This window comes from Branchiostoma floridae, chromosome 14, assembly GCF_000003815.2.
Source record: "Branchiostoma floridae strain S238N-H82 chromosome 14, Bfl_VNyyK, whole genome shotgun sequence".
Taxonomy (NCBI): Eukaryota; Metazoa; Chordata; class Leptocardii; order Amphioxiformes; family Branchiostomatidae; genus Branchiostoma; species Branchiostoma floridae.
In genome coordinates this window covers 11,827,161-11,850,190 of record NC_049992.1, presented here as the reverse complement: position 1 = coordinate 11,850,190, position 23,030 = coordinate 11,827,161, and the positions used below count along the sequence as shown (strand labels likewise).

The 23,030-nt window shown below is 39.6% G+C and overlaps 3 protein-coding genes across 5 annotated transcripts in view; 2 read left to right on the top strand and 1 right to left on the bottom strand.

Annotated features, from left to right (window-relative positions):
• The window catches only part of LOC118431042 (integrator complex subunit 11-like), a 29,001-nt gene extending 15,426 nt beyond the window's left edge, over window positions 1–13,575 (bottom strand). Inside the window, exon 1 of the mRNA XM_035842122.1 lies at window positions 13,393–13,575. Coding sequence (XP_035698015.1) covers window positions 13,393–13,420 — 28 coding nt within the window. The 5' untranslated portion in view covers window positions 13,421–13,575. The remainder of the gene's footprint in view (window positions 1–13,392) is intronic.
• LOC118431038 (ceramide-1-phosphate transfer protein-like) lies at window positions 643–8,099 on the top strand. Of its 2 annotated transcripts, none has more exons than XM_035842111.1 (4): window positions 643–924; window positions 3,294–3,766; window positions 5,761–5,948; window positions 6,796–8,099. In XM_035842111.1, the coding sequence occupies exons 1-4, from the start codon at window positions 819–821 to the stop codon at window positions 7,307–7,309; spliced, it is 1,281 nt and encodes a 426-aa protein (XP_035698004.1). In that variant the 5' UTR covers window positions 643–818; the 3' UTR covers window positions 7,310–8,099. The 2 variants fall into 2 exon arrangements, with proteins under 2 accessions (XP_035698004.1, XP_035698006.1); XM_035842113.1 differs by having other exon boundaries at window positions 647–924; window positions 3,294–3,499.
• Window positions 8,415–15,407, top strand: LOC118431041 (ceramide-1-phosphate transfer protein-like). 2 transcript variants are annotated; one of them, XM_035842119.1, is made up of 4 exons: window positions 8,415–8,718; window positions 9,669–10,057; window positions 10,905–11,071; window positions 14,452–15,407. In XM_035842119.1, exons 1-4 carry the CDS (start codon window positions 8,616–8,618, stop codon window positions 14,960–14,962), a joined length of 1,170 nt encoding a protein of 389 aa, XP_035698012.1. In that variant the 5' UTR covers window positions 8,415–8,615; the 3' UTR covers window positions 14,963–15,407. The 2 variants fall into 2 exon arrangements, with proteins under 2 accessions (XP_035698012.1, XP_035698013.1); XM_035842120.1 differs by having other exon boundaries at window positions 8,472–8,718; window positions 9,669–9,832; window positions 14,452–15,405.
• Window positions 15,408–23,030: the final 7,623 nt, after the last annotated feature.

Genomic DNA, 23,030 nt, shown 5'->3' with positions numbered 1-23,030 from the left:
TTTAAATGTGCTTTATTGCAGGCTACATTGTATCCTACTGGTCGGTGAACTTGTTTGCATAAATGTTTAGATAAAATAGACTTCAACATTTCATTGAAAGGGGTGTCAAGGCAAAAAAAAGCAAAGTTCAACCAAGGACATTATATAATGCCCTTGCTTCAGTACAGTAAGATGTTACTGTTTTTTTTGTATTGCTAGTATACTTTGATGTACATTGTTTAAAATACAAGTATTGCTCTGGCCTGCATGAAGGATTTGTTCTGCGTTGCTTTAATTCACCAAAAGTTTTGCATACCAAGTACACACACAGAATGTTCATATTTACCCTAAAACTAACACAGGACACAAGTCAAATATGTACTTAAGACATTCATCTGGACGGTCAATTTAGATAATTGCATCTCAAGTGACAGGTATGCAATCATCATGTCTTTGACTTGAATAATGATCAACTTAAAAAGTAATTAAAGACAGAGTCTGACCAAGGATAAAGGCCTTTTTTGTTTATTTTCAGGTTTCTGATTAATCTGAATTACATATTTTGGACAAAATACTTTTCAAAGTCAAACAGTCCCAATTTTTATTCAAACCATTTTAAGATGCATCCCCCTTGGCAACCGCAGTGGTATAGTCTAAATTGGGGTCAGAGGTTGAACTTTTGGACATTCACCCAGTGTCATTTGCAGTATCAGCCTTTGTGCACGTGAAGGCTATTCCCCACCGACAAAGGAGTGCACCATGAGATAGTGACTCAACATAAGACTTAGACACAGAAGTAGTTTAGCTTTGATAGCTCCAGCCTACACTAGAAGAACAAGATGAATAAGGGATCTACAAAGATCGTGATTTCAATCACTGTTTGCTTGTGCTTGACTTTCTTGCTGCTTGGGCTGTATTCTGGAAGGCTTTCTTCCCTGAAGAGAGGTAAGAAACTAGGCAAATCTTGTTGTTTTTCACTGACCCGTCCCTTTTAGATAGGCCAAAGTAAACATGAATATAATCCTTCATTATTGTGAAGAGTCTTTCACCATGTCATGTTGTCTGTAACCATGCCAAGAAAGACTGGTCTGGAATGTCGCAATCGGCTGTAAACAAGCTGGACATTTGCTGACTAGGCAGTGTGAACTTCCTCTTTCTGGGGGCAAAACAAAACATGAGACTACACCACAATGGAGCATAACCTTGTTGTTTTGTGGGGTGTTATTTTAGCGGTCACCAAAGACCTTCATGATCTGATTGTTTTGTTGACAGATACAATTTGCTATCGAAGGATTGTCCTATAAAGCAGTGCCAAGGACAGTCTTCCCACTGATATCAAAAAAAGAAACAGCCATCAGCACAATTTACTATCATAGCATCTTGATTTTAGCCATTGTCTTTCAGTTTCCATCTAATACTGCTTCATTACCATTTGTAGAGAGAATGTCTATTCTTATACATTTTTAGAACGATTTGGAAAGGTTGGAATTGTCTTGTCAAAACATGACGGAGTGTCCCCAGCTGGTTATATTAACCATTCAAGGACATGTATGCACAATGTACCAATAGGGCCCTGTGGCTTCACAAACAATAACTGACCTTTATCAACCTTGAACTGGTTAAATTTTAACCCACTCAAACCTGGTGGGGTAAAATTTCTGACATTACGACATGATAGAAAACTTGTTTTTGTCAAACTGTCTCACTGATTCTGAGACTTGAAAGTATGTTATTGTACTAATTTGTAGCTTAAAGGGGAGGTTTAAAACCTCAAAATGAACAAAAGTTTTGTCAATTCTGCAATGCTTTATCACATGTTGCATCACAGTATAAACACAGGAGAAATTGCTCTGTACCCCTTTAAAAACTTTAGTTAAAGCATGCATGATCATGATTGCATGTGGTAGAAAACTGAAGCAGGCATTGTGAGAAATGCAATTTTGATGTACTTTCTACATGATGACAAAGTAGTCCATTTGTGGAGACAAAAAGACTTCTAATTTCACACTAGAATTCGTTCTACCAAAGAATCTCAATTAACTTCAACTATTTGCTGTTTAGTATATAATTCGTTACCAAGAGACAGATTGCATCTACAAGTAGGTCACGTCTCGCCCCAAGGAGGATCTGAGACAACCTGTGTCTGTTCCTTTGTTTGTGACATGAATAATTCAAAGACACCTGACCCAGCAGCCTGTGCAAAGTAATCCTCTTGGAGCCATCTTATTCAGGATACAAACAAAAGCATGGAATTGGATTGTAACAAATTTTGCTATTATTTGATCTTGTTTGTGTGGCAGAGGCTCAGCTATTACATGGCAACAAAAACACATTTAAAGTGTGGTTTTATACATGGGGTAATGTCTACACTCTACAACAACAAACCTAGTAGGGCAAATTTGTTTAGGGTCTCATTGATGTATTACTCTGAGTGGGTACCCTAAAAGAGATCCGAGCCAAAAAATAAACGGCTGCACGGACGCATGTTTTTAGCGGTGAGAAATTCCCTTTCAGCCAGCGGAACTGATCTCAAAAGTGAGATTGGTGAAAGCTTGTTTGTAACTGGAGAAATTAGCAGGTAAAGTTTTGCAGCCGCGCGCTAGGTCGGAGGTACACAGTTGCGGGTTCTGAGTGGTGCGGTTGTACACTAGCAGCGAAAACGTGCCTTTTTTGGGGATTGACTAATCGTAGTTTGTAATTGCTATAAAAAAAGTTCCAATGCTTAGTTTACGTTGGCAATTTTTTCCCACGATATAGGGTAAATGTGCTCGATATAGAATGAAAAATCTGCTGAAATTTCACATAGCTTCATTATGAACGCTGCCATTTAAACCACGAATTATAACATAGAAGTCTATGGGAAGAAGAATCAATGAGACCTTAATACATGTATCTTGGTAACTGGCCAACATCTTGTCACCAGCCAAGGTTCATGTTACTGGTCGAGACAACAATGCATGGTTTTGCCTTCTTTTTCTTAAGGGTTACTTTTCGTCGTTAATATTTATTCATCTCGTACGTTAGTATGCAACAGCAACAAATTTAAATCTAAAGATTGTATATGGTAACTTCTGCAGTACTGTTGCTGGTCACTAGATGGCATTGTTGCCAAGTGCTACTGTTTAGAAATATAATACTAGTACTAGTACATATCATTGATTCATGATACTGGTAAATGTTTTAACCATGGCATGACACTGCACAGTCAATCAATAAAATATCAGTATCACAATTCATTCCTATCCACTGACTTTATTCTGATTTTACAAGTTTAGAGTTAGAACTGATCTTCCATTTTTCTCGTCACAATTTAGATGAATGGACTGGACTCCAAGAAGATGAAACAATCCAAAGTTGGGGAGGCAAGGGGCAGGTCCACATCAACAACCAGCAATATGACATAGAGGGTCGTGCCATTATGAAGGGAGGAGACAAAGGCTCCATCAAAGTTGAAGCTGGATGGCACAAACCAAACAAAAAGGCACCCATGACCCATGTGACCGCCGATCTTAAAGTCAAGGTTAAAGGCGACAAACAAAACTCATTTCTGCACCATCTTACTAACCACAGAATGGGAGATAACCACAGAAAGGGAGAAAAGGTTTTGGAAGGTTCTGGTTTCCAAAGTTTGCCACAGGGTGATACCATTGGCCAGGATGGTGGGGAGGGGCAGGAACCCACTGATGAAGAAATAGCTTGGCTGGAACAAGTAGAGAGAATTTTAAATGGGGAGGACATTGAGAACTACCCTTTCAGAAATGGAAAATATGTTTGGACAGGTTCAGAGGTAATGCCTCATTCTTAAACTTCCGTTATTAAACGTGATTTTGCATCGAAACTAATCAAAATCCCTGATCACAATTTTGTTTGATTGACATAAATTCAACATTATTCAATCATGAATGAAAAAGCCATATGGATGATTTTATTTTTAATAATAAAAGCAGTATTTGCAGTCCACAAATTCTATGTTTTGATTGCAAGGTGATCAAGTACATGTATTGATAAGAACTTAAAAGAACATGGGGTATCTGTCAATGTTGCATAATCAATCATATAATCCACTTTCAAACAACCCAGAAATCTTTCAGTGAGTACCATGACACTGATATTCAAACACATGATGGACAATGCCTTTCTCCTGTTTTTACCTTTTCAACACCTTGTAGGACGCTGATTTAACAGGCACTTATGAGGGTCTGCATGCTCTTTTCCGTAAGATGTAGGCAGGCCTTTTAATTTCCCGTAATTCGTAGCAAAGCTATTTTATTTCACGTAATTCGTTGTGATGAAGGAAAATTTACCGTAAATCGTAGCCAGTGTATTTCACGTAAAGCGTAATTGAGCCTAAAAATTTCACGTTAAGCGTAATCTGGCCTAAAAATTACCCGTAAATCGTAGCCTGGCCTCATAAATTTCGTAAGTTGAAGCGTAGTCTACCAGTAAATTTAGCCCCTCAAAAACACAGGAAATTGCGTTTCAGAGGATCAAGATTTCAAAATTTCGCCTCCCTTGCTACTCCTTTTACCTTCGCTCATCGACATGGTAAAAATATACATAGGGGGGCCTCTCCCTCAAAAACCTTTTTTTGCTAATAGAAATGTAATTAAAGTTAGCAAGCTTAGTCTGCCAGTAAAATTTGCCAGTGAAAATGCAAGAAATACAATGTATCATTTTAGAGATTCAAGATTTCAAAATTTTCATGGTCCTCCCTTGCGATGCCTTTCGAAATGAATATGTTGGGGCATGTGTCAAAACTCAAAGACCTTTTTTGCAAATAGAAATGTCATTGAAGTTAGCCAAGTCTGCCAGCAAAATTTGCCCATCAAAATGCAGGAAATATCATTTTAAAGAGGGTCAACATTTCAAAATTTCACCGGACCTCTCTTGTCTTCACCTTCGGTCATCGACTTGGTAAAATATGTATCGTGGTCTCGCCTTAACAAACCTTTTTTGCTAATAGAAATGTCATTGAAGTTATCTCAGTCTACCAGCAAAATTTGCCCATCAAAATGCAGGAAATATCATTTTAGAGGGTCAAGATTTCAAAATATTCATGGTCTTCCCTTGCGCCGCCCTCAAAATGCTGCAAATATGTTGGGGGATTTGACGTGTCAACCTCAAACACCTTTTTTGCTGATAGAAATGTCATTTAACTTAGCTTTATATATTAGCCAGCATAATTTCGCCTAGAAAAAACTAAAGAAATGGCGTTTCAGGAGGTCAGGATTAAAAAATTTTCCTGGACTTTCCTTGCGACGCCTTCGGCGCTTGACATGGCAAAAATATGTTGGGTGGCGTCACCCTCAAAAGCTTACGCTGAACCTGAACCCTTGAGAATCTTAATTAGATATGCAATTTAACTTAGCATTGTATGCCAGCGAAAATTTCCCTTCAAAATGAAAAAAGTAGTGTTTCAGAGAGTAAAAATGACAATCCGTCGAGTGTTGCCAGCCTTCCAGAATTTAGCGTAAACCGTTGCCAGTCTTTCTGAATTTAGCGTAAAACGTTGCCGGCCTTCATAATTTAACGTAAAGCGTTGCCGACCGTCCCGAATTTAGCGTAAAGCGTTGTCAGGACCCCCCATGCAGAACCTCACTTATGACAGATTATAACACACCCTGCATTTGTAACTCCTAACCATGCTAACCCTAATCACCCTTTGGTAAATTAGAACATGAAATAGAAGACTTAACTGCATGTATAATTCCCTCAAAATTTCAATCAAAATTTTCTTACACCCTTTATCATAAACCAATCCTCCATGTTGTTTCATTTCAGAATGATTCACAACAGAAGACTGAACAACAAGACACCAACAACAATGATGACTCCCCTCCAGGCTGCTATAAGAATAACCCAGATCACTTCTCTTTGTCTCGTCTGGTGGACAGTTTCAAGAACATCCTGACAAAGGATGGGGAAATAGACATGGCCAGATACATAGATACCAACTTGGAGCTCATGAAGTAAGTTGGGTGCTACAGTTTTTCTTCAGAAAGTGTGTATAGAACATTTATACATTTGTAATTCCTTTGATCAGAACAGCTCCCAGGGCTCGAAATTCATTTTTGGGATTAGGTGCACTGGTGCACCCAGCTTAAGAAATTGGGTGCACCAAAAAATTTTTGGGTGCACCACTTATTTAATAAATTGAAGTAATAACCTTAGGCTAGTAATAAAACTAAGTTACAAGCTATCAAATTCTTAAACAAGTACCATGATAGACATTTTTATTATCTTTCTAACACTTAGATGTCAAGAATATGATGTATACTAGTATACTTTGATATCTTTACATACACAAACCTAAGAAAATATTTGGGTGCACCCTGTGCACCCACAGAAAAAAGATTGGGTGCACATGTCCAATTTTGGGTGCACCTGGGTGCACATGCACCCAGTATTTCGAGCCCTGGCTCCATAAGTTAGATTTCTTTCTAACTGATGCTTAAATCATGTGCTGCACTGTATTCTAGCCTAGTATAGGATACGTTTCTAGGTTTCTGCTTTACAGAAAACATCACAGTTTTAACCCATAAATAAGAATTGAATGGCACTGTAAACTTACATGGGGTATGAACAGTGTATAAACATATCATTGTTCTTTAACCTCTTTAACCATTGTTCATCCTCACCCTGAAGCATCAAATTGCAGGGAGTTACCAGCTCTAAGTCAAATACATGTACTGTAATTGCTTACTTGCTTGCTTAAGGCGAGTCCTTCTGGCCTCGAGTACTGTAATACAAGAATAAAATGCTAAGATAAAGTTTCTCCTTTGCATTAGCTAATCTTGTCACCATTTTGTCCGTCAGGTTTTTCACCATGATGGGAACACTGTTCACCTTCGTCACTTCTGAAGCCCAGAACAAAATAAACTACCTGACAGGCTACCTGGAAGGACCTGACGGCCAGGAGTACAAGACCTTGTCATCAATGGTCAAGTTCGAAACTGACAATCACATCATAAACGAGAAAGTGTACGAAGAGTCGGGCACCAGGAACTTGCTCCGTTTGCATCGAGGTCTCAACTTCAGCCTGGCCTTCTGCGAGGGCCTCAAGAAGAGTGAACCCGGAGATAAAATTGTTACCATCGCGTACGACAGCTACTCTTCCACCGTTTCTCACTACCACGGCTGGTTTGTACGGAAGGCGATACAGGCGGCCTTCTATCTCTTGCCAAGCAGGGATACGTTCATGGGTTTGTTGTGTGACACAGATGAGGACACAACGTTCAAAATTTTGAATGAGTTGGCTGAAGCTGCAAAACCTGTATATGACAGGACTCAGTATGTGTATGAAAAATACAACTACTTAGATTTGCCTTGACACAGTCATGTTGCAGGAAGCTTGTTGCTGATTTGACAATCAATTTAAGACAAATTCTAATTTTTTTACACATTTTTCTACAACTCTTTGTGAAAAACAATACTGTGGTATATTGAGAACTATAACAATTACAAAGATAGATATTTTCCAAAGTAAACATTACTATGAATGACCAAGTAATAAAGTAACTACTTCTCTTACTTAAAGTTACAAATGATATTTCACATGATTTTGCAGATTGAGTATCTCTCTCTATATATATATCAATGACATTGAATTATATAGTTTTTTTACACATGTATATTGTACCTTTAAACCTCATGCAACCTTCAATGCAACGAAGAAAGACTATCTGTCTAGATTATGCAATGACGGCCAAAGCATTCCTTAAAGTGCTTGTTAATATGGCACGGTTAAGAAATAGTTCTTACAATGCTATATACATGTATGTGATTGAAGTTGGTAAAACAGTATTTTTGATGACCACTGTAGTTATTGAGCTCATCACACATTAAGGTAAGGGCTTGTACCTTACTGTAAATAGTTCAATCAATGATTTTTACATTTACACAACTTTTGTTGCTCATAATCAAATATTTCTATATAAATTCTTGTGCCTCATATAAGCCATAAGCCTGGAAGTCAGGACGGATATTTTACTTACTGTTCAATAACTTGAATGCTTTTGTTGTCGTAACTAGTTTGCTAAATAAACATGTTACAGCTAGCTGATCTCTATAGCTTTATCATCCTTGTGTATGCTGTGCATTAAAGACTGTATGCAGCCTAAGTACAGCATTTTCATTTTCTATTCCACAATAATGAATGATACTGTTGTGTAAAAAACACTTTAAGAGTATATCATGCAGCAGAACACAGGTCAATTTTTATTATCATCATTGCATTATCAGGACAAACAATGCATTCTGGTTATCCATCAATTTTACACATATACATAAGGAACATTACAGCACTAATGTCAATCAAAATAAAATTCATCAAAGATATTATTTTACCAATGTTAATTCAATTCCTTCAAACACTTATACTCTTGAAACTTAATAGTATTCCAAAACTTTGTAGCAGCTTTTATTGGTAACATTTATTATGGATGGCAGACAACAAACAAACTGTCACCTATTCCTCCTGGTGACCTAAGTGGGGTCAAAGGTTGCAGTTGTGACCTCCTTCTTCACCCCAGTATGAACCATGCTGGCTTTTGTTGCAGGCATGCAGCACTTACAACCAAAGGCATCATGACTTGAATTGAACGGGATACTAGTAGTTTAGAATAGTGGTAACCAAGATGAAGAGAAGACTGAAGATGGTGATTTTAGTCACTGCAGTATTGTGTTTGTTTTTCTTGTGGTTTGGACTAGGTTCTGGAAGGCCTTCTTCTCGCAAAACAGGTAAGAAACTGAGTTATTCTCCTTCCATATTTTAACATTTTCTCTTGTGAGTGACTTGTGAACAAGTAAGTTGTAGAAAATGTTGGTTGTAAACACTGCAGTCTGACCCTAAATTGTGAAGAGGCCAGCTGGCTCTTCATGTTGTCTGGACTCCTGCCAAGTCTCTTGGGAATGTGACAATCAGCTGTAAACAAGCTGGGAAATCTCAGCTGATTGATCAACAAATGGAGTGATGGAATGGTCACTGTATTGTGAATGGAATGACATAGAGAGCAGAGCAAGAACTTTCTCATTATTGTTATCACAAGGCTAATTTGATTGACTAAAAGGCTTGTTTTTCTGCATGTATATTGACCATTGAGGCAAGTGTGTATTTGGGAGGCCTTCCAGACTTTTCATGGTTGATCTACTTATCATGCATAATTCACGATGATAGACTGGCTGGCTGTCAGTCTTTACAATACAAAGAAATTTATCTAGTTGGTATCTTATGTAGCTATGTATATGTACAATGCAACAGAGAGTCAGAGGTAGGACCCTGACCTACCCTCATGGACATGTTTACATGCTGCTTTTATACCTAACCGCATTAATAGGAGTCTTTTATTAATTTAAATAGCTCAGTATTTTATTCTCATTCAACTTTCAAGAACTACTGAAAAATAAAATGTACTGTAGACCTGTAGCAACAGTTGCTTTTTTAAGTAAGGAATCTTCAGCTTCTTCATATTAAGGGAACAAGACCATAATTCAATTGGCCCTTTACCAACTCCACTAGGCTGTATTGGTCCGATTAGCTGTGGGCAAAGTTGGTAAAGCCCAGCTACTACTAAACAAGGAGCTTTTATCTGATAAAAGCTCCTTGCTACTAAAGGGAAAAACTATCTAACATCTTTACCAATGTTGTGGCAATTTGATATGAACATTTTCTTCGATCTTACGGACTACAGCAAGATGGAACATGCTCCAAGAAACAGCCGACATCATCCACAGTTTGGGAGGCAAGGGCCACGTTCATATCAACAACAAACAGTACAACATAGAGGGTCGTGCCATTATGCAGGGAGGGGACCAAGGATCCATCAAAGTCGAAGCGGGATGGCATGAAGTCAAGGTTGAAGGGGACAAACAAAACCAAAATCTATTTCCACAACACTTAACTAACCACAAACATGGGGAAGGGTTTTCTGTGTACAGTCTACCAGAGGGTGATACCACTGGTAAGGATGGTAGGGAGGGGCAGGTACCTACTGACGAGGAAACAGCTTGGCTAGAACAAGTGGAGAGAATTCTAGATGGTGCTGAATTTGACCATCCTTTTGTTTGGAATGAGCCTGAGGTGAGGTTTTATTCAGCTATTAAATACATTTAAAACGAAACCTTTACAATCTCACCTTCACTTTGAATTACAAACTCTACAAATAATCATGAACCAACTCCTATTGAACTTACTATCAAAATTCATTTGCAATACTGGCAAGAATGAACTAATTTTTTTTCTCATCAACCAATGACTAGACATTTCCTAAGAATGTCACAGGTTTGTCACATTTAGGTACAATCCTTTGCATTCTAAGTTCATTATCATGCTACCTTAAAAAACAAATTCACCTGCAATCCAAGGGCATCCTCACTGGATTATACAACATACAGTAAATGGAAATTTGATCTCAGTAACAAGCAGACAGCTGTCTATCAATATCATTCCAATCATCTGTAATGTTTAAGGTCGTGTACACATACATGTACCCAACTACCCTGGGTACTAGTTTAGTAACTATAAATCCATGTCCTTTCCTAGTACAGTGGAAGCTAGTTAATCGCACGTCGGATAAATGCACACTTCGGTCAATTGCACGGAATCTCCAAATCCCGTGGCGGTGCGGTCCAACTGAGTAACTTTGCATTATCACACACACACCGGATAATTGCACGGGATTCGCTGGCAAATTGGGTGTGCAATTAAGCGGCTTCCACTGTACCTTTATTTTGCAGTAGCAGGGGAAACCATTGTGTACATTATGTGATTTACAGAACAAAGTGGCTCCCATGTAGAGAGGAGTATATAGGAGCTCCTGTAAACTAAGTACATGTAGTATAGCATCCAGGCTATGCCCCAAAAAGTATGCAGGGTCACTGCATTAACTAAGGAAATCAACTAACTACCATATCTAATCTCATTCCAGAAAGATTCACAACATGACATTAAACAGCAAGAGGGACTAGCAGGTGAAGATGACAACCCTAAACAGTGCTACTTGTCTCCGCTGGTCAACAGCTTTAAAAATGTGATGACAAACAATGGAGAAGTCAACACCACAACATATGCCAACTCACAGTCTGAACTCATGAAGTAAGTGTTCCATGCTGCCACACACATTGTCTGTTTGTTTGTTTTTATGTGTTTGTCATCATTGTGTGCATGTGCATGCATGTGTGTGTATGTGTGTGTATGTGTGTGTATTAGTACATAATGCATCACAAGATCAGCATACAAATACTAATAGTGTCTAAATAATTAGTCATAACCATACAACTATATCGGCACATTGCACATGACCATTCTGCAAAGATGCTGTCATAAAGGTGCTACGGCCACGTAGCACCTCAATCGATCCCTTAATCTTGGAAGTTAAGCAACGCACAGTCCGGATAGTACTTGGATGGGAGTCCCCCAACCAAGGACGTCTAGATTGCTGTAGCCTCACAAAGCTTTCCACGAAATCGTCTTCCGGGAGGGACGTAAAACGGGAGTCCCGTGCTCGAGGAGGTGTCTCGACCACGTTAAACAGCCTCATTACCCACACTTAGGGTACCTACTGGCTGCAAAATACACCCGATATTATATAATGTGCAAGGAGTTTGGGAGATGTTTAAATCAAGTCATAGTGAATATATCTGTGTACAGAGTTTACAGTGTAGCCCAGTTTCTCCCTAAAAAATCAAAACTGTTTCCCCACATCTTATTCTACATCTTAAATGCAAGTAAGCGGTATCAGCTGGACCCAGAGCGGTAGAACTAGTAGAATTTGTAAACATTGCCCCCAAATAGGGCAGCAGGACTGAGCCTGGTAACTACAGGCCAGTCAGTTTGACGTCCGTGGTTGGGAAGGTGTTGGAATCAATTATTCGAGACATTTTGGTAGATCATTTTATGGTTAATAATCTTTTCACTGACTCACAGCACGGTTTCGTCCCTAAAAGATCATGTACAACCCAACTATTAGATGTCATGAATGATTGGTCCCTAAGCCTGGAGAGGGGTGAACCAGTCGACTCTGTATATTTGGATTTTAGGAAGGCCTTCGATTCTGTGCCCCACCAGAGGTTATTAGTGAAGCTTAAAGCATATGGAATTGATGGTACACTTCTTACATGGATGCGAGACTTCTTACACCAAAGAAGACAGAGGGTTGTGATAAATGGTTCACAGTCTCCTTGGTGTGAAGTTACAAGTGGCATTCCGCAGGGTAGTGTACTTGGGCCGACTCTATTTGTTGTCTACATAAATGACTTACCCGATGTGATAACAAGCACAGTTAAGATTTTTGCAGATGATAGTAAAATTTACCGACCCATCTGTTCACATGCTGACCAGGTGGCTTTACAGCGTGACTTATGTGCGGTGGAGCACTGGTCAGAAATCTGGCAGTTACCCTTTAACGCTGGCAAGTGTAAGATTTTACATCTTGGTAGTAAGAACCAGAGGGCTAAGTACACACTAGGTGGTCATGAGCTAGAGCAAACTAGAGTTGAGAAAGATCTAGGTTTGGCAGTGGATGATCAGCTTAAGTTTCATGTTAATACTGCAGCAGCAGCTCTGAAGGGTAACCAGGTTTTAGGGCTAGTGAAGAGAGCGTTTACAAATTTAGATGAAAGTTCAGTACCCATTTTGTACAAATGTATGGTCAGGCCACACCTGGAATATGCAAATGTAGTCTGGGGTCCCCATTTTAGTACTGACCAAAAGATTATAGAGAGAGTCCAGCATAGGGCTACAAGACTGGTTCCCTCGCTGAAAGGGATGCCGTATAGTTCCAGACTCAGAAAGTTAAAACTACCAACACTCAAGTACAGAAGAGAAAGGGGCGATATGATTCAGCTCTATAAGATCATGACCAAAAAAGAGCGAATCGATCCCGAGAGCTTCTTTGAGCTAGCAAACCTCGACAAAACAAGAGGTCACTGCTTCAAGATTAAAGTGCCACTAGCCAGATCTAATGTGCGACGCCAGTCGTTCTCCGCAAGGACAGTTCGATTGTGGAATTCTTTGCCCGAGGAAGTGGTAACAGCAAACAGTGTGAACACTTTTAAAACAATGCTGGACAAGTTCTGGGAGCATAAGAGATACAAGGAATGAAGATCTAGAGGTTGTGCCAACAGGCGGGAGCCTTACTACAACGAAGTATCCTCAAGGTATCCTCAAGGTAAATACCCCCCACCCCCCAAACAAAAATCAGGGGCAAAGTGGAGGGGGGGTGAGGTTCGGGCGATTCGTTTAAAGTTGATATTATATAAACATAAATGATAATGTTTTAAACATAATGTTGTTGTTGTGAAGTTATCTTTGTGACCCCAACTGGCACTGATATGCTGACATGATTGATTATGTGAGCAGACATAACAAGCGCAGTATGACAGTTTGCCACACAGTGTGGTGGCACTCTCACTCACCCAGTGGGACTGCCTTGATCTCCGGCATGTTTGTCCGTATGGAGTCGCGGTCCTTTCAGTGAAGTGTGGCTAATATTCAACAACAGTTATCGCCTTCAAGAGCGTCTTGAAGTTGCTGAGTCAAAACCACATGCAACCATCACAAACGTGCAAACCAGCAACACACAGGAACAAACTATTATGAATGTAGGGGTGTTTGTAGTAATTATATTTCAGAAATTATATATAGTGCACCCTTAGAAAGATTAAAAAGAAACAAACTCTAAAGAATATTGACTTTAAGACTAACTTTTTCACTTATTCAATTTTTATCACTTATTAGACCGCAAATGCAAACATTGAAAACTCTATCTGCCTAGAAGTTGTGGACTATTCTACTTCAGGTCAAAGGTGATGATACCTAGTCGTATATGTTAGACTCAATTTGATTGGCTAGAGCTCAGATTTTAGAGCCAATGGTTATACAGGATACATTTTACCGGCACCCGGAAGAAAAGATCAGCCAACATGGCAGATTCTTCGGCATCTGGCGATGGAAAGTTTTCCCTTCCACAGGTTACAGAGGCCTTTAAACAAATCAAGACGGAGGATGGGAAGCTTGATCTGACTAAGTACAATGGCGCCTATAGAGATATCACGAAGTGAGTTTCTAAACGCGAGTTTCACCGCTTTGATTTTTAGTAAACTCCCAACGCTACTGGAGTAACGCGTTATAACGGTATACAGTTGCGTGATGAGCCAAGCCTCGTGAGCCGGCTTCCTTCCGCCCCCCTCCCCAAGGGAGTTGTTTCTATGTATCAGCAAGGTGGTTACCATAATAACCTGCTCGATATCACTATGACTCATTCTCCAGCATAGTTCGCCCTCAAAATTTAGATTGTAGACAACTAGTACGTTAAAGTTAAATGAAATGCCACAGAGTTTTGGAAAAAAAAAATCCTATAGCCTATTCTACTGATGAGTGGTTGGGCGTTTACTGATGAGGCGTTTACTGATGATTCGTAGGTGAAGTAGACATGTCGCCAAGTTTTAACAAAATGACATGCTCTCATTTTACAGGCTCTTGGAGATGCTCGGCACAGTTTTCTCTTTCGTTACTTCGGATGCAAAATCGAAGATCGAGATTTTGGAAGCTTACCGAGCATCAGAGCAGGGCAAACACTACGCCACCATCGAGTCCATGCTGCAATACGAGAAAGACACGGGTATCGTCTTGGACAACAAGAAGCCGTCCGGTGCGAGGACGCTTTTACGTCTCCACCGCGCCCTCAAGTTCATCATGGAGTTCTTGAACAGGATGGGGAAGAGCACCTCGGACGCGAAGGTCTCCACCCTGGCGTACGAGTGCTACCATGAAACCCTGGCGAACTATCACGTGTGGATCGTCCGGAAAGCGGCCGGGATGGCTTTCTACACACTTCCCACCAGGAAGAATTTCCTGGAGAAGTTGTGCAAGGAGGAGGAGGATGTGGTCCTGGGGCTGGTCTCGGAACTCGCGGACACGATCCTACCTGTGTACGAGCAGACGGAGGAGTTGTACACCAAATTTGACTTCCATGAGTTACCTTGATACCGTTATACCTCATTGTGTTGTTATTTTATCCCATCTGGCCACACATAATTGATTTCTTGGCACTCGTATTCACTGCTTGAATTCTAACAGAGATAGACCATCCTTGCCTCTCTGAAAATAAGTGGCTTTCAGAAATTTTGTGTCCATAGTATCAACTTCACAGCTACTGTATGTGTGTTGGTATCATGTAGATTGTCTACCTCACAGTGTCTGTTTTTGCCTGCCTGCTTCATCAATTTCATCGTAAACTTTTACCAAATCGGAGTACCAAGAAATTGAATTTGTTTGGCCTTCACCTCTTCCCCGTATGCTGGCATGGCAACTTATGCATACATATCACATGGAAACAAACTGGATTTTAATTGTTCATATATGCTATAGTTAACTGTTTACAGTTGGGGAAAAAAAAATTTTTTTTTCTGTTGTGAACATTAGAATCACACAGGTTTGGTAGAGCAACTGAAATGAAATCAACATGCAGTCATGCTATTTTGATAAGTCAGTGGCAGTTTTGTGGTGGTGGGGGGGGGGGCTCCCCTTTTGGAGATTATGAATGAAACCTAGCTTGATCTTAAAAGACTGGGTGTTTTCTAAAATGAACAAAATGACGTTTTGTAGTTTCAATACTCTTGAGGTCTTTATAATCGGATTAATATCAGTTAAAATTTATCATCTGTATCCTGATCTGGCTCTCAGAAGAATCTTTGTAATGCTTCAACCTAATTAAAGTTGCAATGTAAAGACAAGGTAATTGCAATGTAAAGACACGTGAGAGTTTTAGGGAATGGATGAGAATCAATTATGTTATCCGATCTCCCTAAAACACAGAACAATAGAGTTATAGATTAGTGTGTTGGAGGTAAAATCAGAATGATTGACAATAGCACAGGCAAGGCAATAGTTTAGCACATTTTTATAATAGATTTCATATGGAAGTTGCACAGTAGTTTTAAGTTGTGTTTTGTTTTACCCATTATACTTTACTATAGTACACATAGTTTACTGACAGTATAGTATCTACATATGTATAATTTATTGATACATGTAGTAGTTGAATGTGCAATAATTCATTAGAATAGATGCATTCTTTTGTGACTGCCTTCATACAAATAACAGTTCATGTATTGTGTCACAAGCACATACTGATACAAGTATTACTTACCAAAGTCCAAGTCTGGCTATAAATGTGGTTTGGGTAGTATTGAGAAATGTAAATTATTTTGTAGCCTGGGTTAGGGTACCGCCGTGATAAGTATACTTAGGCTTTGATCCTTCAAAATAAGATGTTAACTAAGAAGGATGGTGTGCAGGTTACTGGTTGTCATTTTGCACATATCTGTGTCCTTTTGTGCTTTTAACTTCAAAGTAATGGTACATGTACCTCCATATGTTCTGGAAATGTGTAGAAATTGATTTTGTTTCTGTAATGTATTATATGAAATCCAGCCAAGTTTAGTCACCAGTATGCTTTATTTATACATGAGCATGGCATCGTATCGTAAGACTTACTTGATTGAAAGTTTGCCCTTGAAATTCACCTTGTTCAAAAGCAAGGATGTTGCCAGTTAGTCAGGTCTTGTCCATGGATGTTTTGAATGGGATTTATGAAGCTAAATTCATTGTCTTGTAGAATTGTACTCCGTAGTTGACACATCTACACAAGAGAAAGGGAAGAATATCTGTTGTGGTCAGTTTACAGAATCATTTATTACATGGTCATAGATGATTCAATTGAAAGAAAAAATGTGCGGAATTAATTTGAGGGATTGCCGTGCAATAGATTGGCAAATTCCCATGGAATTTTGAAATGATTTGTTGCATCTTATCCCTGTTCAAATAAACAGGGCACAAATTGATTGATAGTTTCCTGTTCTATCTCAAATTAGAGTTGCCTCATTAGATCAACCCCTATGGCTCCTGATATTGCAAACTAGTTATCACTAATTGGTTACTTTGGTTGCCTTTGGAGATGTAAATGTAGCAGTAAATGTAGCAGCCAATTCAGGTTGCAGATTCAAAGCAATGTGGATAGTTGTGCATGCAATATGCTAGAGTGAATATGGCAACAAATTGACAATGCAGAACTAGATGGTACTATTGTCTTGCAGTGTTTACACCTTCTTACTGTTAGTGCTGTAGTTTGTATGCATGTACCTAGCCTGTGACACAAATAGTAATCTAGTAGTCTGTGTAACAGAAACTCCGCTGTCCAGGGCTGTAACTGGCCCCTCCCCGCGGAGCGGGCGGATGTTTGGCGGGCTGCTATAAGCGAGATTTAATCAGGCTAGTAATCTAGAGAAAATAGAAGGAAATCACAGGCACAACTTTACTGGATATTGTATACAGTTGACTGAAATCCTCAATGCTAATAGCATTAATAATCTGTACTTTTCTATGGTGTCAGAATGCTGAGTAGTAAGTAAAATGTCAAGTTTTACATCATTTTCTAATAGGAAATGTACCATAGTTTTGGAATGAATGCAGTCTTGCCATGTAAAATTTGTGGTAGCGAGTTGGTTACATTAACCCAATACATTTGAATTCACATGTCAATCTTAATGCCACTGCTGGTGCTAGTTTGCAACTTTGCTACTAAAAATGCACAATAGTGAAGAATTGCAAAACAGTGAAGAATTAAATATTCCTATAATTCATAGACAGATATGTTCTAGGTCAGTGGAGAAAATGTTTGCTGTTAGTGTAGTCAGAATGTCTGTATTTTCAACATCTTCCACGGGAATCACAATAACATTTAGAGGTGCTAAATGTCCCAAGGACCAAACCGTACACGTAAACTGTAGTTCCAGCCTTACATAATACCTTTGTCGTGAATGTTTGAATGTTTTGTCTATGCAATTTGAAAAAGAAAGCATATTGCTACAATGAGGTGGAGGTATAGTATCTGCATTGTGGTGTAGTTGATGATTTTGTGTGACAATGATTTGTTCCAATTGTACCATGTCCACCTATCTTGCCGAGAGGAATAAAGACAAAGCTAGAAAGCATTTTTAATGCAATGTGTTGTCTGCTTTCACTTTTAATTGCAGTTTTCATATTCAATCTTGATCAACAATGCTAAGAAAGAAATGTTTTTGGTTAGTTCCAGTGATTGCAGTCACACGGTTGACATATAGGGTTTAAAGTCCTAGCTACTTCCAGATAAATAATGCATGGCAAAACTCAATATGTCTCTTATCAGCCACATGGTTATTAATCATTAACGTAAGATCTACCTTCCTCGAGCCCCATTTTTTCTTTCACACGAGGTCCCATGTGCGTGTGCACGTGCTAGCGATCATTATGCTTGTGTCTCTATAGTTGGTCCTCCCTTTACTTCGTTCTTCCTATAAGACAATGAGGCCAATATAATCTAAAAGCACTAGATGGTTGGTTTCCATCATGAATTTAATTTTGTCCTTTTCTATGGGGTTTATCTATGTCCCTTTGTCAATCAGGTAAGTGCACCTTGTACATTTATACAGCGATTCTCATGGATTCACCGTCCATACCCTTTAAATGGATTGCTAGACAGTGCCTGCCTGCTGTCATTATAGACAATACTTACAAAGCTTGTTTTTCAGACTCAGTAATTGTAATGTAATGACTATGCATGTTTGGACGCGCGCCAATATTCTTTTATCAAACATACATTTCCCATCTAAACCTTGTACAATAGCTATGTCAGACGTTTTCAATGATGACGACTGTGCGTACTATTACATGAAATTGAAAGGTCGCTTAAATGTGGCATTTCAAGGCAGACATAACTGTTTTCACAAGACACCATATGCTGTAATAATAACTAACTGGTTCCCTCAAGATATTCCCCCCGTGTATAGACGATTGCTCTTTGATTTCCCCGGCCGCCATCTTTGACTTTGTTGTCAATTATCTCAATTTTCTAGAGCCTAGTTTGACAAGTAATTTGGAAACCCGGCGAGGCTTTGAGGAAAAGTACTCCCTGCTGCTTCTATTTTGGGCCCTTTCTTGTACCATCAAAGAATATTTTTATCACCAAACAGTTGATTTGCATGCACGGAGGAAGAGCGCCCAGTCCCGCAGCTGCGCACTGGCACACAACCCGTCTCCGCCCTGGTCCGTCCGGAAAGGATGAATTCATTGCCACTGAAAAACGTGAGTATGCCCTAACATGCCATGAAAGCATTGTTATTCCTGTAATTGTTCCATTATTTTCTGTTAATCCTGGCCATACGCTGAGATCAGTTTTCATTGATTGAGCGGATGGCACTGGGTTGCAATAGCGACACGGTTTTCAGCACCCAGCGCAGCAGCCAAGCGACCATTAGCTTGCCCCAGCTTTGCACGTCGTTATTAACCGCTTTTTCCTCATATGGCAGAGAATTTCATTAGAGGTGAAACGTACACGATGGTACAGCAGCAACATGGGTCTTTTATTGTCCTGATACCTTGTAGTGTAACCGAGCGACCCGTATCGGCCCACAGCATTAACAGGTGGCCATTACCTACATGTAAGACGATTATAGACTATATTGTAGCGGTCAGAATCTTCTTTAATGGATCGCCTGAAGTCATGGTTATAGCGGCGTCTGTTATAATGTTGCACATCTGATTGAAGTCATACCTAGTCATGAAACGGCTGGATAGCGACTAACGTGGGTAGGCAATGGCATTACCTTTAATATTAGATGTGCCGATAACATATGCAATACCTAACAATGCATGGCAACATAAAAATAGCGACATAACAATAAGTCTATATTTCTTGATAACGCAGTTTGTATCGTGTAGGAGCAAAGCAACCTTACTGTGATCAATGATAGTCTTCAAACAAATATCCACCTTATATATTTTTTTTATTTCTTCGACTTCTGTATCTGTATCTGTATCAATATAGCCGGTATAACCGCCCTTCGGCGTAACACACCAGCTTCGCAGGCACGCGGCGCGGCAGCAGCTGGTTATATTACACTGAACGACTCATCACACCTACCTTTTGCACATCTATATGCAAGTGTTCTCTGAAACTATCCAGAGAAGACGCCCCTACTGTGCTTGGTGATAACATATTCCACTCTACAATAGTTCTGGGGAAATAGGAATTTTTGAACACATCAATCCTAGGTTGGTAACTCTGGTACTTGAAAGCATGACTGTTTCTAGTTCTTTTTTGAGCTGGTGTTAGATACTTATCAGTCGGAACGTCCACCAGTTTATTGGTCATTTTGTACATCATACAAAGTCTGGACATTTTCCTCCTGTCTTCAAGTGATGTCCACTGCAGATCTGTTTTCATTTTGGTAACACTAGCATCTCTGCTGTAGTTGTTTGTACAGAATCTGGCAGCTTGGTTCTGTACCCTTTCCAGTTTATCTTTGTCTTTCTTTGTATACGGATCCCATACTGTTGCAGCATATTCAAGATTTGGTCTTACCAGTGACGTGTATGCAAGTGATTTTACCCTGGCTGGGCATGCCCACAAGTTGCGTTTGATTACTCCCAGTGTCTGTTTAGCCTTGGTTGTTATTTTGTTAACATGGACACCCCACTTCAGTCCAGTTGTTAATGTAACACCGAGGTATGGGTGGGTTTTTGTGGTTGCTAATGTCTGACCACAGAACTGGTAGGGGGATACATTTGGGGTTCGTTTGTTTGTTATGTGCATGATATAACATTTATCCGGATTGAACTCCATAAGCCATCTATAATTACATCTATAATTTTGCTCTGTAGATAACAGTGTGCAATATGTCGTTCCGATTTGAGTTCAACCATTAACTTTCAATACATTTGTATAAATAGATTGTGTACACAAATCTGTCTATAACAAACAGAACACGTGCTGTGCTCATAACCATAGAGGGTTTGGTAATCAAAAATTATACAGCTACTATTAAGTCACAGTCTGACATAGATACAGGAGAATTGTAGCCTGGAATCCAGCCGTGCTGTGCTTGAGTCGCGCCCAGAGTTACGCTTCCTGACAACGCAGAAAGCAGAGCGACCAAAGCACAACACGGCTGGATTCCAGGCTAGGAGAATTGGGATAACCAGGCAATTCCCTTTACGCCTTGTGGCAACAGACAAGTAATATTAAAGTCAACTTGAAGATTTAACAACTTTTAAGCTGAGATCCAGTCCTTTAGTTTGAGGTTATTTCGTCCGCCACTCTTATATCTGCATAAAGATACATGCATGTCATATTGATCGTCCGATATGATGCAGATACTAGTAATACATTCAGTTCATAACTACATCCAGATATCTGGAGACAAGAGGTGCAGTGTTGTCTTTATGATCAAATACTTTAAAGCCCTACTATAATCGTTTATAAGAGACAACACTCAACAATATCTAGTAGGTTTTATGTCGCTGGAGGTCCTGTATGAAGGGCTTACTCTAGCTCTATGTGTCACTGTGGTGCCAGTTAAGGTCGCACAGAGATTTTTACGAGCTTCTGTTGTGTAGAGAAAGTAAAACAAAATCAGGTTTCATCCTTTTCCTTTTAAGTGTCCATTTGTGAATAAAAGTAGAGCACGTAATTTTGTCAACATTTTTACTGCGCGTGACATAGAGGTTTGATTTGAAATTAATTGTAACGCTATGCATAATTGCACACTGTAGTAGATAATGATACCGAGCTGCTATGAATTCCTGGATCCGTGTCTGTATCTAGACATATTCGGTGTCAGTATAACCGACCTTCGGCGTGGTACTCCAACTGGACAAATGTGTTCAGTTGTGTCCATTAAGATACGTATGTATGGAGGGATGCAATTCTTAAGACAACCTTTATTTATGCGGCTATTAACTCAGCCCCTCACTTAGAGCAGCAGTCGCACATTACCTTTTTATGTTGACCTTTTCCCGGCGTGCGATGACGTTACAAACATAGCTTCTATTTAGTCTTTATTATCCCTAGGCCTGTGGGAAGCAGATGAAAACAGAAGATGGGGGTTCCTTTAGAGGGATTAGACTTGGGCCTTTAAGAGGACTACGAGGTATGGGGTGAATTGGGAGAATGAAGAACGTGAATGACATACTAAAGTACACAGACTATAAAAATGAGCTCCGCCCAAAGGTATCGTGGCTCCGGCACACTATGTAGCTATTCTTGCTTATAGAAATAAGTTCTGTCCTGTGGGCGGAAAGTCACGATAATGGACAGGGTGGGTTACCGATGAAGCAGATGCATACATGTGGCATTTTCTGAATTTGGTGAAAAAAAAATGGAGAATGATGCCATGTGAAATTAATGTAAATATAGAATTTAGGAAATAATTCTCGTGAAAATACATCATTGCGCAAATATCAAACAACTGGAGCGGAGCTAATTTTGACAGAAAGAAGCCTTCGATTGTTCCAGACAGAGACACAGTTTAACGGACATTGAACAAAAAGGATAAGGGCAGACGCACAGATGACAAAATGCATATGGCTTCGTCATCATTTCATATTTCTTTCATTTATTTCCCTGGCCTGTGAAGACAACACAGAATCGTCAGGTAAATCAGGGCATTGCGCACGTAGGGTTCATCATTTGGTCGATCATTTTGTTATTGAAAACGCTTTGCTGTGATTTAGCATCGGGTATTTTTGTATCCAAAAAGTTAAGACAACCCAAAACGCCAATATTGTGAGAAAATGTACAATGTTTCCATTCAAGACGTCACAGATAGATGGAATAACATTGGACCCTGTATATGTAACAAATGAAACAGCCCAACGGCACTAACCTGCAGTGCCACCTAGGTGTATTGGGAAGTACTGCCTTCAATGTTTAACGATGTTGATTGTTGAGCATGTCCAAACCAAGCAAATAAAATTGTCCAATCATCAATGAGTTACAGTTGCCGTTCTTTTTTATTACCTCCATGAAATGCGTCACGGAAGTTATATTTTTCGGTAGTGTTTGTGTGTGTGTATGTTTCAGTCTGTCAACAAGATAACTCAAAAACGACTGGAACGATAGCCTCCTTTTACCCGGCCTCTCCTTGGGGCATTGGGCGTAAAGTTTTTTTTTTTTATTGATTGGGATGAGGACGGAGGGAGAAAAGGAAAAAAAATCCCAATTCCCCACTTTTTT

Bases quoted from the DNA above. Each gene is read 5' to 3' on its own strand.
- LOC118431038 (XM_035842111.1), top strand. From the start codon at position 819: ATGAATAAGGGATCTACAAAGATCGTGATTTCAATCACTGTTTGCTTG. The intron at 925-3,293 runs GTAAGAAACTAG...GTCACAATTTAG, and splicing joins GCTTTCTTCCCTGAAGAGAG to ATGAATGGACTGGACTCCAA. The intron at 5,949-6,795 runs GTAAGTTGGGTG...TTTGTCCGTCAG, and splicing joins ACCAACTTGGAGCTCATGAA to GTTTTTCACCATGATGGGAA.
- LOC118431041 (XM_035842119.1), top strand. From the start codon at position 8,616: ATGAAGAGAAGACTGAAGATGGTGATTTTAGTCACTGCAGTATTGTGT. The intron at 8,719-9,668 runs GTAAGAAACTGA...TACGGACTACAG, and splicing joins GCCTTCTTCTCGCAAAACAG to CAAGATGGAACATGCTCCAA. The intron at 10,058-10,904 runs GTGAGGTTTTAT...ATCTCATTCCAG, and splicing joins TTGTTTGGAATGAGCCTGAG to AAAGATTCACAACATGACAT.